This window comes from Phodopus roborovskii, unplaced genomic scaffold (genome assembly GCF_943737965.1).
Source record: "Phodopus roborovskii unplaced genomic scaffold, PHOROB, whole genome shotgun sequence".
In the NCBI taxonomy this organism is placed as follows: Eukaryota; Metazoa; Chordata; class Mammalia; order Rodentia; family Cricetidae; genus Phodopus; species Phodopus roborovskii.
The window spans coordinates 12,459,526-12,474,358 of record NW_026126482.1 but is presented as its reverse complement, the minus strand read 5'-3'; the positions used below and the strand labels follow the sequence as shown (position 1 = coordinate 12,474,358).

Genomic DNA, 14,833 nt, shown 5'->3' with positions numbered 1-14,833 from the left:
CTGGATTGGAACTCAGAGAGTTCTGCCTGCCTCTACCTCCTGGGTGCTGTGTGAGCCACCATACTCTTCCATTTTTCTAAAAATGCTTCATTTTGAGATAACCTAAAGCATATAACTAACTATCTACGTGGTGTGAAGCAATCCCCTGGAAAATCTACCATTTTCCAGATGCTGACATCTTCAGGAGTTCAAAAGCAGTTAATTAACATTAAGAAAATCCTGTCCAATTACTACCGAACTTTCTGGCCCCAGTGTCTACTCAGGGTCAGCCGTTGCCTTTACTGGCATGTCTTCTTAGTTCTTTCACATGTGACACTCATTTTAGTGTGTCTTTGTGCTTTATGACCATGCCACTTTTGGGAGCAGTGGCAGAGGCTATTCTGTACCGGAAACTATCCAGTTAATCGTTCCCTTCGTTAAGATGCTGCCTGGCTGTTTAGTTTTCCCTTGGGGAAGTGTAGGTTTTGCTTTGCAGTTAATAATTATCTTATGGGAATACTGTTTCCAGCATGCTTTCTGTTGTGATACTTTCAGTCATTATTCTTTTAGCAACTGTTGGTAAACCCTTCCTGGCTATGACTCTCTCTCCAGTAGTTGCAAAAGACTTTTAGCAATTAATATGTGTTGGACATGGTGGCACACACCCATAATGTCAGTACTGGGGAGACAGAAGGAAGATTATCTTAAGTCTGAAGCCAGTTTGGTTGATATAACATCAAATCACCCAGCAATAAATACATGACTTAAATAAGTAAATATTTTATACTGATAAGTAGCAATATCTGTATATTTGAAATGACTGCTAAGAAAACCAGTCACCTTAGGTGTTGTTTAAAATATGTTTACTTGGACCATCGATTATTTTGGTTTCCCATTAATAGTCGTGGAGTGACGATAAAAGTAAAAAAAAACAGTCATGGTATCATTTTCTAATACTGCTCTACCATTCATGTTCTTAAGTCTACCATTACGAGACTCGGCCGCTGGATTGACTTTGACAATGACTACAAAACACTGTACCCACAATTCATGGAATCAGTCTGGTAAGTTTATTTTAAATTGTAGAAATGAAAAAATCATTTTCTTGAATTGGTCAGAGAGGAGAGGTATACTTGCCTGATGAAGTTTGTTTACAAGTCCATTATTTGATTTTGGAGCAAATGTGTTTATCTTTTACATATTAAAAAAAGAAAAAAGAGGAAAGCAGGTGCGACTAGGAAGATTGAGCCAGGGTAGGAGTGGAAGACGAGAGAGGGAGAGGGAGAGAGAACAAACATAAAAGAGGGAACCATTATTGGTTTTGAAGAGAAAACTGAACCTAAAGAAAGGTCTAGAGAACTACAAGACGGCCTCCAACTAACAATATGAGCAACCGTGGAAAGGCTACCATAAATGCCCTTCCCTGATAATGAGATCAACGACTAACTTATCCACCATCATGGAGCCTTCATCTAATACCTGTTGGAAACAGAAGCAAACACCCATAACTAAACACTGAGTTGAACTAGAATCCAGAAGCAGAGGGAGAGGACAAGGCCAGGTTGCAGAAACACATAGAGACAGCTGACCTGAGAGCTGGGAATCCAGCATTGGAATGACTCAGACCCCCTGAATATGGGTCTCAGCCAGAAGGACTGAGCAGTCGAAGAGACAATGGAACCAGGATGTATCCCTGGTGCACAAAAGGACCTTGTGGACACATCCCCCATGGAGGGAAAACTGCCTTAACCTAGAGACAGGAGAGAAGTCCTAGTCCCCACTTCAAATGACCTGACAGACCTACATGAACCCACCTAGATGGCATTGCCCTACATGTGGAATTGGGGTAGGGGGATGGGAGGGGAGGGTGGTGCATGTGAGGGGAGAAAAAGGGTAAGAGGGACAGGGAGGGAGGGGGAACTGGGATCAACATGTAAAATTAAAGAAAAAAGACCTGTATAGCTTTGTCTAAAGTCATAAGAATGATTTACCTCTGATTTTATTTTTTAATTTTTCCTCATAAAAATGACATTTTGGCAAGTAGGAGAGAGGGTTTTCCGTTGGTTTGTTTCTTTTCCTTTGACATTGCGAGGGCCTTACTCAAGGCTCCTGAGCAGATACTCCACCACTGAGCTCCAGCCCTGTGGGAGAGCATGTGGAATCCGTTTGTGTCCTTTTGTGGGTAGTGGCACACACTTATCCAAGCAGTGTGGAGCTGATGCAGGAGGGGTATGAGTTCAGGGCCTGCCTCGGCCACTTAGTAAGAGAAAGACTGTCTCACAAACAAAAAATACCCTAGGGATATGGCAACTACAATGAAGGTTTTAAAAAAGGAAAAGCAGAATTAAGTAAGGATTCCCACCCACCAATGCCATGTGTTACCCAGTTGGGAGAAGTGAGTAGTCAACAGGAGAATCTGAGGTGATGTTATCTCCAGTGTCCTTGAATTTATGTATTCATCAAAACATTTTAGTCAGTGTGGCTTGTACTTTTACAGAAACTGCCCGTTACAAAGTTTAAATAATGTACCAGAAACCTAAAGAAAAGCCCGTAAATGCTAGTGATGTTGGTAAAAATTGTTTTATCACATCTCTAAGGATTTTATTATGAGGATGTATGCTGATAGGGACAGATTTATATCATTGGTAAAGTACTGTGCAGTGTGCACTATTGTTTGCCTTTCTTAATCACTATGAACATCTTTCCTTATCAGAAGGTGGTAGCCACACCCTAAACCCAACCCCCATGCTGGTGGTTGAACTCTAGACCTTGCACATGCTAGACAAGCACTAAGTAATGCCCCAGCCTTGATAATAACACTTTTCTAGTCTACATTTGGGTTAAATGTTGTTATTTACCAGCAAGCTTCCAAATGATGGGTTTTTTTTGTTTGTTTGTTTTTTTTGTTTTTGTTTTTGTTTTTGTTTTGTTTCATTTACTTCTTTACCAGGAGGACACTAGGAATTGGTGTAAGTTTGCATTTGAACAGTAGATTTGGGTTATGAAGTTGTAAAGCTTCCTCTCTTAACTTGCCAGGTGGGTCTTCAAGCAGCTGTATGATAAAGGCCTTGTGTACAGAGGCGTGAAAGTCATGCCCTTCTCCACCGCTTGCGGCACTCCACTTTCTAACTTTGAATCAAACCAGAATTACAAGGTACGTGGTGCTGGGCACTGGCTTAGTCCATGATTGTTGACTGATTCCCAACATGGACTGCTGTTGTAGACATCTGTCACTACTGAGCGCTGGTAGATTAAAATGGGAGGTATTTTCTTTCCACTGGATTTATCACGTGTCTTAATGTGATGGATGGTTTTTGTTTTGGCCATATTGCGTGCCTCCTCTTGCCTAGCTTTGACATGGTTTTTCCCAGGCACCGTCCGTTCTTCAGGGACTTTGTCTTTGGTGGCTTTATGTCTTTTCTGGTACCTGTAGTTAAAGGTATGGGGACGGAAATCTAGTGCTGTGATGTTGAGCTGTGTTATGATCTTTTCTCTGCTGCACGGGACTTGTGTCATTGGTACGACTGCTCTGTGTCATCTAGAAGGTGAAGTAGTCTCTGAGGACATGAACTGCCTCATGTCCTGTGTGTCTGTGCTCAGCATTCACTTTTGCCAGTTTATGTGACAGTCACTTTTTAGAAGTCTTGTTAATGCTCAGGTTTGAAAATTATTGCATTGCAGGAGCATTTTATCATCATGGTAGAGAATGTTTTCCTTGTTAGATGGGATAAGATTTTTTTGTTTTCTATTGTTTTTGTTTCCTAATTGCCTTTGTTATTGGCTCATACATAATTAATATTTATTTATTTGGTTTTTAAGATAGGGTTTCTCTGTATAACAGCCCTTGCTATCATGGAACTTGCTTTGTAGACCAGGCTGGCCTTGAACAGAAATCCATCTGCCTCCAGAGTGCTAGGATTAAAGGTGTTTACCACAACTGTCTGGCTTTAATAAAATATGCAGTATAACATGAAGAGATGATTATTTTCCAAAACAGTTTTTGTTACTTAACTTTGTATACTTACTGTAGATCAGATCACTGTAATAGAGAAACTTCCATTCTTGTTTTTGGTTGTAATCCTTACCCTTTAATGGCTATGCCATCTTTCAAACCCCAAAAAGTCTTCCATCATAATTCATAATTGATACATAATTTTAATGTTACCAGATGTCTTACAATGCACTTTTAATGTAACTGCTGCAACATTTGAATGTAGACATGGCTTAGCAGTTAGAGCACTCATTTTCCTCCCAGAGTACCTGCGTTCAGTTCCCAGCACCCACTTGGCAGCCCACAACTGTGGCCTGTAACTCCAGTTCCAGGGGATATGATGTCCTCTTCCATGGGCATCAGACAGATGCAGGCAAAATACCCATACCCATAGAATACAACTTTTAAAAATTATAGTGGGTGGGTTTTTTTTTCAAAGCTCATTTTTATCCTAAAATTTATTTTAGTCCCCTTTCAGTTCAGCCCCTTATTATTGTGTACTTTACGGATTTATTAAACACTGCTTCCCCTAAATGTCTTTCAGGATGTTCAGGATCCTTCAGTATTTGTAACGTTCCCTTTGGAGGAAGATGAAAACACATCCTTAGTTGCTTGGACAACCACTCCTTGGACTCTACCTAGTAACCTTGCCCTGTGTGTCAATCCAGAAATGCAGTATGTGAAGATCAAGGGTGAGTATTAGGCTAATTACTTGTGATCATACAGATAAAGTCATTTTATGTAGATATAAAAGCTTACATTTATTTTTGGAGTAAAACAGTTTTATATGAAAATTTTACTAAAGATACGCTATGAGGCCTGGTATGGTGGCACACACTTTTAAGTCTCAGCCCAGAGACTGTGGGTGCTATAGGCTACCCTGAGCAACATCCTGTCTCACAGCTAGACAGGTGGGGGAGAGAAAAGGAAAGGATAGAAAAGAAAGACAGCCTGAGAGTTGTTTCATTTCTGCTTCAAAGTGACACAAATTTTATGGTTTCCAGTTTTAACATAATTTTTGAACATTATTCCCCTTGGTAGATAATTCTTCTATTCTCAACTAGGTCCTTTCTTAGAGATTTGTATGGAATTTGGTGGTTGATATTTTCTGAGCATATATAGTTCCAGATCTGGAGAAACTACTGGGAGGAGAAGAGAAAAACACATTGGGCAGGGCACCTGTTTTGAAAGCAGCATGGCATTTCTTCTGGAGTTACGTGTAATGTTACCTAACAGGTTGCCTCGCAAATTGAAACCAGGATCTGGGTTTGGGTGCACATGCCCCAAATCCTCATACGTGGGATGCTGGAGAATAAAGAGTTTGAGGCCAGCCTTGGCTACCCAGCGGTGAAAACAGGTGCCCGTTCAGATACTGTTGCACCTGTGTTTCTATCAGCACTGTTGACAGCAGACAAGGCATGGAATCTGCCTGTGTGGATTCATGGCGAATGTTTTCCAGCCTTAAAAATCTGTGTGTGTGGTCAGCAGGAGGGGTGGGGGCCGACTATTTGGTTTCTTCCTGAACCCTGGAAATACCTGTTGGGGATGGCTGTTGCCCATATGGGATCCTGGCTCTGGAGTCTGTAGCTGCTTCTCTAAGGGGGTTATTATGATGCCATCAGGGCTAGTTTCCTACATAACTCATAAGTGTGAGCCTGGCACCTTAGGGACTTTCTGGTGTTGCAAATGTAACTCGTGTGTTTGCATGACACAAACAGACACCCCACACCCCACTTGTATGTTTATATATTTTGTGTCATTCTTGTCATATTTTATATAAAATGTAGACTTAGGTATAACAGTGTTTCTGACTAACTATACTAGTGGAAACAGTTTTTGAATGAATTACAAAGGTTGTTAAAAGTGATCGATCAATGGAAATGTAAAGCATATGCTCTTGTAGGTTATAGTGTATCACACTTTGTAGTGGGAGTTTTAATTCCCCACTTTTAATTGATTCATTAGAAATAATCTGTGGTACTTCCATTGGAAAAATTCAGTGGTGATATATGAAGGGATCAGGCTAAGGAGCCGGTTAAGTCGGGGGCTGGGAGAAATATCTTTATTTTCTTCTGTATATGATCATAGTCCCAGTATGTTAAGTCACATGTGCTGGAAGAGGGTCTGAGTATCAGCTTATGGTTGTTCCGGGTTGAAGAGAACCTAACACATCTCACACACTGCTTAGGATGCGAAAAAAATCACCTGGGTGACTAGACACAGACAGTCCGAGGGATGAGGTTATAGAAACGGTGGCTTTGTGAGCTACTTGAGTTGCTAATGTTAAGATTTGGGTGCAGTTGCTTGTTAGTTTTGAGATAGGGCTTCACTGTTCAGTGCCTGTTGGTCTGGAACTCACTTTGTGGACCAGGCTGCCCCGGAACTCAGAGGTCTCCCTCCAAGGTGCTGGGATTAAAAGCATGTATTACCATGCCTGGCTTAATGTTAGGTTTTTTTTTTTTTTTTTTTTTAAACATTCACATACCTTTAGAAAGAGAAAAAAAGATTGAGTCCCCAAAGTGGACTTGGATGCAATTAATAATTGCCACCCACCCCGATGCCGGTGATGTCTATGGCACATCTGGGTAGCAGTGTTGCCTAGTTTTGCAGTGTCCTCTGTGAGTCTGGGCACACAGTAGACACAGGCAGGTGACACAAACTTCTTGGCACAAGAAATATGGCTGGTGTGTGTCTTCATAGTCAGCTAGTCTGAATGTCACTAATGTCCTCTTCCTTCATTATCTAGATGTTGCCAGGGGGAAGTTGTTCATTTTAATGGAACCCAGATTATCGGCCCTCTATAAGCTAGAGAGTGACTATGAGATCCTCGAGAGGTGAGTGTTCACATGGTTAGGTGTGTGTGTCTGCTTTTAGTTTTAAAAGAGACCGTCATCCTAAAGCTGTATTATTGAAGTTGAGTTTTAGGTATCAAATACATTTAAGTCACAAATCTCTGTATTTGTAACAGTGACTGCAAGCCTCAGACTATGGTGACTTATTCTGGCTACGGCTTCATCACTTTCATTGATTGACTGATTTTTTCTTTTTTTTTAAATCTTGTATGCACATTATGTGTGGGTGGGTGGGCACATGTATGCGCTAGGTAAGCATCATGTCCTCCTCAGTCGATCTCCTTGGGTTTTTTTGTTTGTTTCTTTCTTTCTTTGTTTTTTGTTTTTTTTTTTTTTTTTTTTTTTTGAGACAGAGTTTCTCTGTGGTTTTGGAGGCTGTCCTGAAACTAGCTCTTGTAGGCCAGGCTGGTCTTGAACTCACAGAGATCTGCCTGCCTCTGCCTCCCAAACACTGGGATTAAAGGCAGGCGCCACCACTGCCCGGCTTCCTTGTTAGTCTTAAATTGGGCTCTCTCTCTGAACTTGTGCCTCCAGTTTGAGTTAAGTCCCAGGAATCGACATGTTTCGCCCTCTCCCGCTCTGGGATTCCAGGCGCACACCACCTCCCCAGCTTTTGACTTGTGTTTCAGAAATCCAGACTCCAGTTCTTATGCTTGAGCAGGAAGCCTTTTACTCCATGGCTTTATTGCTTTGATTTACGGATGCGACTTCTTTTTCAAGGTTTCCTGGAGCCTCTCTTAAAGGAAAGAAATACAAGCCGTTGTTTGACTACTTTATTAAGGCAAGTTCGGAGCTGTTAGGCTGTGGCTCTCTACATTCATTTCTTTGGTAATAGGACTGAGGTGACCAGTGGGACTCATGTGACCTCCTTACTCTATTGTTCTTGTGTGTCTGAATCCAAAACTTTGCTTCATTATTAGAAAATTGCTTTCTCTTTGAATCTCCAGACTGGCTTTTCCCTTTCCCATTTCTCTGCCTTTGCTGTAAGTTTGTCTCCTGTTTTAAATGCCCTTTGCTTTTCTGTCATGGTATTACTGAGTTCAGTTCACTTTCAAGTCCCTCCCCCATTCTCTCTCTCTCTCTGTCACTTTGTGTGTGTGTGTGTGTGTGTTCATATGCGTGTGGGTGTGTGTACAGGTGTGCACACATGTGGAGGCCAGAGGTTGATACCATAACTTCTTAGATCCCTTTCCACTTTAATTACTGAGGCAGGGTCTCTTGCTGAACCTGAAACTTGCCAGTTCAGCTAGTCTATCTAGCCAGGCTTGTCCCAGGGACTCCTGTCTCCACTTCTCTGTGTTTTCTTTCCTAATTATTCTATTTGCATGGTCAACAGTTAATTCCAGGCCCTTCTCCCTGGGTTGCATCTAAAGCTGTGCAACCTTTCCTTTGCAGTATAAAGAGAACGGGGCCTTCACTGTGCTTGTTGACCACTACGTGAAGGATGAAGAAGGCACGGGAGTCGTGCACCAGGCCCCTTACTTTGGTGCTGTGAGTAGCATAGTCTTGCAGATGTGTTTATGAGAAGTAAATGTCAGTGGCCACTTTGCCTGGGATGCTGAGTCTTGAGTCTTTAAATTAAGCTTCTCCCTCTTGCCAAGACCAATAGAGTTGGCTTGTTTTCTGTCCCATTGTCCCCAAAGATGGCATAGAAAACTTGTCATCTGCAGTCCAAATTCATCTTGTTGGTTTCTGGAAGCAGGTCAGACCTTAAGCTATTGTAAATCCTAAAACAGGTGTCTGCCCTTCCTTGCTAAGGTTAAATGTGCAAAGGCCATCATAAGGAACGTTAACTAGTGGGGGATTTTTGTTTTGTTATTGTTGTTTAGGTTTGGTTTTTTTATTTATTTATTTTTGGTTCTTTTTGTTTGTTTGATTTTCAGGGTTTCCTCTGTATAGCCCTGGCTGTCCTGGAACTTACTCTGTAGACTAGACTAGCCTTGAGCTCACAGATAATCTGTCTCCAGAGTGCTGGGATTAAAGGCATGTGCCACCACCACCAGACTTAGTGAGGTTTTTTTTTGTTTGTTTGTTTGTTTTTGTTTTAAGACATGGTCTCACTATGTAGCCTTGATCCTTGACTGGCCTAGAACTTGCTATGTAGATTAGGCTACTCTTGAAACAGGAGATCCACTTCTCTCTGCCTTCTGAATGATGGAATTAAACATATGTACGCTGTTCATGTGTGGCATCTCTGATGGTTAGGATGATTGAGCTAGATAATCTAACTCCTGTCCAGCTGTGAGGCCTAGGTTCTATATGTCGTCCTTAAATCACCTCCAGTTAGAAGTAGAAGGTTAACTAGATGCATATAAGATAGTATTGAAAAGTTATTTTACAAATCTATGCAAACTCCAGGTTTTCTCTGTGCTCACACATACGCTTAGACACTTTTATCCCTGGCCGCCCCTCTGCCTGTTCTTTTTTCCTCAGGATGACCATCGGGTCTGCATGGACTTCAACATTATTCAGAAGGACTCCACCCCTGTTTGCCCTGTGGATGCTTCAGGCTGCTTCACAGAAGAAGTGACACATTTTGTGGGACAGTATGTGAAGGTCTGTGGCTTGTTACATAGAAGGGTGTGGGTCCCATCATACTCATATCAGCTTGCCTGTCTTCCAGTAAGGAAATGTATTCGACTAATTAATCTCCATTATTCACAGTTTTGTTAGAACTAGTGTAGATGTTTTAGAATTTTGTTTAAGCACCTAAGATCAGCTATTAGGAGCCACATTCAGAGGGCCGAGTATGTCCCGTCAGTAGGAGTTGGGACCTCTGCCTAAAAAGCTACGGATGTAATTTTCAATTACTTAAGAAGCTAAAACAGAGCAGGGTAGTTTCCTGGGTTTTGTTTTTTAATGTGGTGTTGAGGGTGAAGCCAAGGGTCTCATGCATTCTGGGTAAGCTTTCTACCCCCTAGCTGTGTCTCCAGCCCCCGGAATGGAATTTTCCATTGACGTCCATTATTTGTGCCATTTATTCATTATGAAATAACAGATTTTAGTAATACATTTGTGCTGTTACTAAGTGTGCTAGGGTGTCTTAATGAGTGGGTTTTAATTTTTTAACAGGATGCTGACAAAAATATCATTAGGATGTTGAAGGAACAGGGCCGACTCCTTGTAGCCAGCACCTTCACTCACAGCTACCCTTTCTGCTGGAGGTGAGAGAGACTGGCTGTTGTAGGGGAGCTTCACGGCTGTGGGCATACTCTTTGCTTTGCTTGTGCCTCCGTAGTTCGGGGTTTGTCCCATGATGTCTTTTAGAACTGCAGTGTAGAAACACTATTTTAGGAGAGAAATTGTGTCCTGGAAAAATAGTCCTATATGCATATCTGTTTTGTGTTGCGGTCATTTATTTTTTTTTTTTTAAAGATGAAAAGCATCTCTGAAATTTTATGATGGGATTTCTTTAGGTAACCAGGCTTTAATGTTAGAACATCCTGTAGATATTCAGATGAAACTGTGTTCAGTGTCCTGAAATTGGGCCTCACATTTTCTCCCTTGCCCCTGTTCCATCATAAGAACTTTTTCTTATAAGAATTTTTTCTTATTTTACATATTGATCCCAATTCCCTATCCCTCCCTTCCAGAAGAACCATTTTCTAAGGCTTTGAAAACAGGGGGAGGGGGGAGGAGTATGTGAGTTTAAGTGTATGTGAGTATGTGTGTGTATAAATGTGTGTGTGTGTGCGTGCGTGTATGCACGTGCACTTGTGTATGTGTATGCTCGATCTCAAAAGTTAGATCAGTGTGTCAGGACACCTTAAGCTGAAGTTTCAGGTTGTCATGAGCTTTGGGTGCTGGGATCCAAATTTGGGTCTTGTGCTGGAGCAGCAGGCTCTCTTTGATTGCTGAGTCATCTCTCCAGCCCCTAATTTTGCTCTACAGTTTTCCTTTTTCTTTCTTGGTTTCATCTGAAAGGAGATGAGGAAGCTTAGACATCTCTGTGTGTGTTTATTTGTTTTATGTGTGTGTGCTGCCCTTGTGGAGGTCAGAACAACATGTAGAGGTTGGTTCCCTTAGTCCACTGTGTTGGTTCCAGAGATCAAACTCAGGCTGGACAGCATGTACCTTTCCCTTTTGAGCCATCTTGCTGGTCCAGACATGCGTAATCTAAAATAAAAGTCAATGTCAGCAGAAGGCTGAGCAGTAGGAAGTGATGCTAATTGGAAATTACAGTCAGTCTTGCCCTTGGTGCCTGCGCCTCTGCCTAATGGGAGCATCTGTGTTCCGGTCCCCAGGTCAGACACTCCCCTCATTTACAAGTCAGTGCCCAGCTGGTTTGTGCGAGTGGAGCACATGGTGGAGCAGCTGCTGAAGAACAATGACATGTGTTACTGGTGAGCATGAGACGTGTTCCTTCCCGTGGTCTTGTGCATGCAGCGAGTATAGCTCATGCTGCTCAGAACAGTTCATACTGGCCTTCTCTAATTGTTGTGATTTGTAACTGTCTTTATTCTCTGTGTAAGGAGCACAGGATCATACACAGTTGAAGTAATGCCTGCTTGCAATCGGAGATGTAATGACTCACTTTTCTTTGTAAAACCCAATAGAGATGGCAAGTGCTACCTGCCCGTGATATATAGAATGAACTGACTTTGAGAAAAACATCTTAGCCAGACATGGTGGGGCACACCTTTGATCCCAGCACTCAGGAGGCAGAGGCAGTCAGACCTCTGAGTTCAAGACTGGCCTGCCCTACATCGTGAGTTCCAGGGCAGCCAGGGCTACTCAGTGAGACCATGTCTCAGAAACACATGAACAAGCCATCTGGCTATCTTCAAACTGGTAACTTTAATAATTTTCATGATAAAGTCTAATGTATATTTGCCAAAGCCATTTATTTATACCTAACCAGTTTGGGTGCTTGTGTTCCTGATAGGGGTTTTACAGAGAAAAGTTGAGTTCTTATGTCTTCTATTACAAACAGGCATTACTTCAACTGTATATGATATGTGTGGTGTCTTCTGGCCTTAGCTTTACAGAAAGTTTGTCCTCCCTGGCTGCTCTTCCCTGCAAATGCCAGCCCAATTCATGAATAACCAAATAGCAAAAAAAAAAAAAAAACTTCCCAAATGTGCTCATCTGTTCAGACTGTGTTGGTCCTGAGCTTAGCTTAGTGTTTCCACAAAGTCCCACACAGGCTTGTGTCATCATGGCTTATCATTTTCTCCTTATGTTGTTCTTGCATGACTGGTAATATAATCTGTCTGTGGCAGGGTCCCAGAGTTTGTACGAGAAAAGCGGTTTGGAAATTGGCTGAAGGAGGCACGTGACTGGGCAATTTCCAGAAACAGATACTGGGGTACCCCCATCCCACTGTGGGTCAGTGAAGACTTCGAGGAGGTGAGACTGGGCAGATGGCTTTGTGTTGAGGGTTGTCGAAGTTCTTTATCATGTTATATGAGTATGGAGTTAAAAAAAATGGGGATCTTACTGGGTTTTGTTTTGTTTTTTGTTTTTTTAATGATAGTGTGAGATAATCTGTTTAGTGGTTTAATTTTTATCTAAGGGCAGCTTTGAATTTTTATTCTGTAAAATGGGAGAAAAAAATAGTAACTTTTTTCCCATGAAATCCACACATTAGGATGGGTGTTGTTTTGATTTCCCCTATGCCCTTCCACAACATTAAATTACAGAACTAACTGAAGGTCAAACTGACTTGTTGGATGTGATGCACACCTTTAATCTCATCATTCACGAGGCAGAGGCTGGGGAATCTGTCAGTCTCTGGACAGCCTCATCTCCACAGAAAGTTCCAGACTGCTACAGGGACATTCTGAGACTATCCAAAAAAAAAAAAAAAAAGTTAAATTAAATTGAGGAATAATAAAAGGGGGAAACATGGTGAAGAAGAAACATCCCAAACATTGCCTACCTTAACGTCTGAAATTGTGTTGTTTGTATGTGAGTATAGATGCATGCTGTTGGATAGGCAGATATTATTCCATGGCAGAGCCTTCTTTCCAGTGTGGTGAGCATGCCAGCAGCATTGAGCACATACACCCAGGATTTAATGGATTTCCTATTGGACCTGAGAAGCAATAGAGTAGTTACTCCATCAGAAAACTTTTCAGTACTGAAGGGGAGGAGCAGAGAAAGGCCATGGGCGCCTCTAAAAAACAGGACTTTCCCATGCCTCCTTCCCCCACCCTACACAAAATAAATAAGTAAAAAACTAATGTGGCCAGGTGTTGGTGGCACACACCTTTAATCCCAGCACTCAGGAGGCAGAGGCAGGTGGTTGAGGCCAGCCTGGTCTACAGAGAGAGTTCCTGGATGGGCTCCGAAGCCCAAGACAAAGAAACCCTGTCTTGAAAAACCAAAAAAGACAAAAAGAGAAAATTAGGTTTCTAAAATTGGACAAAGCACTGCCTAAATGGCCTCAGCCTAGTCTCCTTGCCTCTGAGGGCTCCTTTCATCTTCATCTTGACAGGTAGTTTGCATTGGATCAGTGGCAGAGCTTGAAGAATTGTCGGGAACAAAAATCTCAGATCTCCACAGAGAGAGGTCAGTTCCAAAACACCTGACTCACTGCCATGCTGTCGTCCTGGTAAGACCGGGAATTGCAGATCTGCATTGGGAAGGCACTGGTCTGTTACTTACCTTGTTGATGAGCCATGTTGGCTTGTGTTGATGCATCCTTCCCCTTGATGAAATGTCAGATAACTTTGGTGCATGACCATGCAGATTGAAGGCTCCCGCTATTCTCAGCTTTGGAGACAACTGCCCTTTTTTGAGACAAGATATCACAATATAGTAACCCTTGCTGTTACAGAAGTCACTATGTAGGTCACGCTGGCCTTGATCTCACAGAGATCCACCTGCCTCTGCCTCCTGCCTGAGTGCTAGGATTAAAGGTGTGCACCACCACACCAGGCCACACTTTTTTTTAGCAGATAGGTCACTTAATCTACTAGGTGTGTGTGTACTGAAAGGTGCATCGTTAGACAAATTTATCATTGAACAAATACTCAGGAGTGAGCTTGCCCAAACCTAGATGGTACAGATAGCTTGGCCTGTTGTAATATAGACAAGATACTTATATGTGAAATGTAAATGGGTGTTGGCAACATACCATGGCATAGTTTTACAGTGGGAGTTAGTGTACAACCAATACTTACAATAAAAATACTTAAATAAATAAATAAAAAGCAGACATGCCTGCTGTAATCTGCATTCAGGTGGTAGAGGCAGACCCATCAGAGTTCAGAGGCATTCACAGCTACATAACAAGTTCAAGGCCAGCCTGGGCAGTGTGGGCCTGTCTCAAAACTAGAAAAAGAAATGCAGTAAATGCATAAATGGATTGCATAGTTGTTTGTGGTCACCATTTGCTACAGTGAGCCATGGGTACTTTTCATGTGCTGCCTCTTGCTGTGCAGTGGTTTTGTTTGTCTGCCTCCCATCATCACATGTACCATGTTACACCCTTGTAGGACCACCGCTGCACACGTGGTCCCTCATTTACTGCATTCTTGTCCGCCTAATTCGCATTTCAACTGCAAGCTCTTGCAAATCTTGTGTTTGTCAGCATTGACCACCTGACAATCCCATCCTGCTGCGGGAAAGGACCGTTGCGGCGCATCTCTGAAGTGTTCGACTGTTGGTTCGAGAGTGGAAGTATGCCCTATGCCCAGGTTCATTACCCATTTGAGAGCAAGCGAGAATTTGAGGACGCTTTTCCTGCAGACTTCATTGCTGAAGGCATTGATCAAACCAGAGGATGGTATACCTCTTCTTTCTTCCGATATTTCTGTTGGTTTTACTTTACTGGAAATGTGTTTAAGTACCCACATGCTTCTGCCTAGTGCTGATGTGGTAATGAGACAGGCTGTTCTGCCCAGCATGGACATCAACCTGTCTTTCAAGTAGAAATCTTGGCTACCATAAAATGATATTGTTACAGTTTGTGTTATTTCACACTGTGGAATATATCTGTATATTAAATTGAAATAAACTCTTCATACATATTTTTTAGCTTACTTATTTAAAATCTTTTACTCAG

General features: G+C 42.1%; 1 protein-coding gene across 1 annotated transcript in view; it reads left to right on the top strand.

Moving 5' to 3' along the window:
* Iars1 (isoleucyl-tRNA synthetase 1) overlaps positions 1 to 14,833 on the top strand; it is a 46,415-nt gene that overhangs the window by 5,595 nt on the left and 25,987 nt on the right. The window contains exons 5-16 of the mRNA XM_051194316.1: positions 961 to 1,043; positions 3,016 to 3,133; positions 4,515 to 4,662; positions 6,717 to 6,804; positions 7,543 to 7,617; positions 8,196 to 8,313; positions 9,256 to 9,378; positions 9,895 to 9,986; positions 11,067 to 11,165; positions 12,045 to 12,171; positions 13,262 to 13,335; positions 14,360 to 14,554. Of these exons, the coding sequence (XP_051050273.1) occupies positions 961 to 1,043; positions 3,016 to 3,133; positions 4,515 to 4,662; positions 6,717 to 6,804; positions 7,543 to 7,617; positions 8,196 to 8,313; positions 9,256 to 9,378; positions 9,895 to 9,986; positions 11,067 to 11,165; positions 12,045 to 12,171; positions 13,262 to 13,335; positions 14,360 to 14,554 (1,340 nt within the window). The remainder of the gene's footprint in view (positions 1 to 960; positions 1,044 to 3,015; positions 3,134 to 4,514; positions 4,663 to 6,716; positions 6,805 to 7,542; positions 7,618 to 8,195; positions 8,314 to 9,255; positions 9,379 to 9,894; positions 9,987 to 11,066; positions 11,166 to 12,044; positions 12,172 to 13,261; positions 13,336 to 14,359; positions 14,555 to 14,833) is intronic.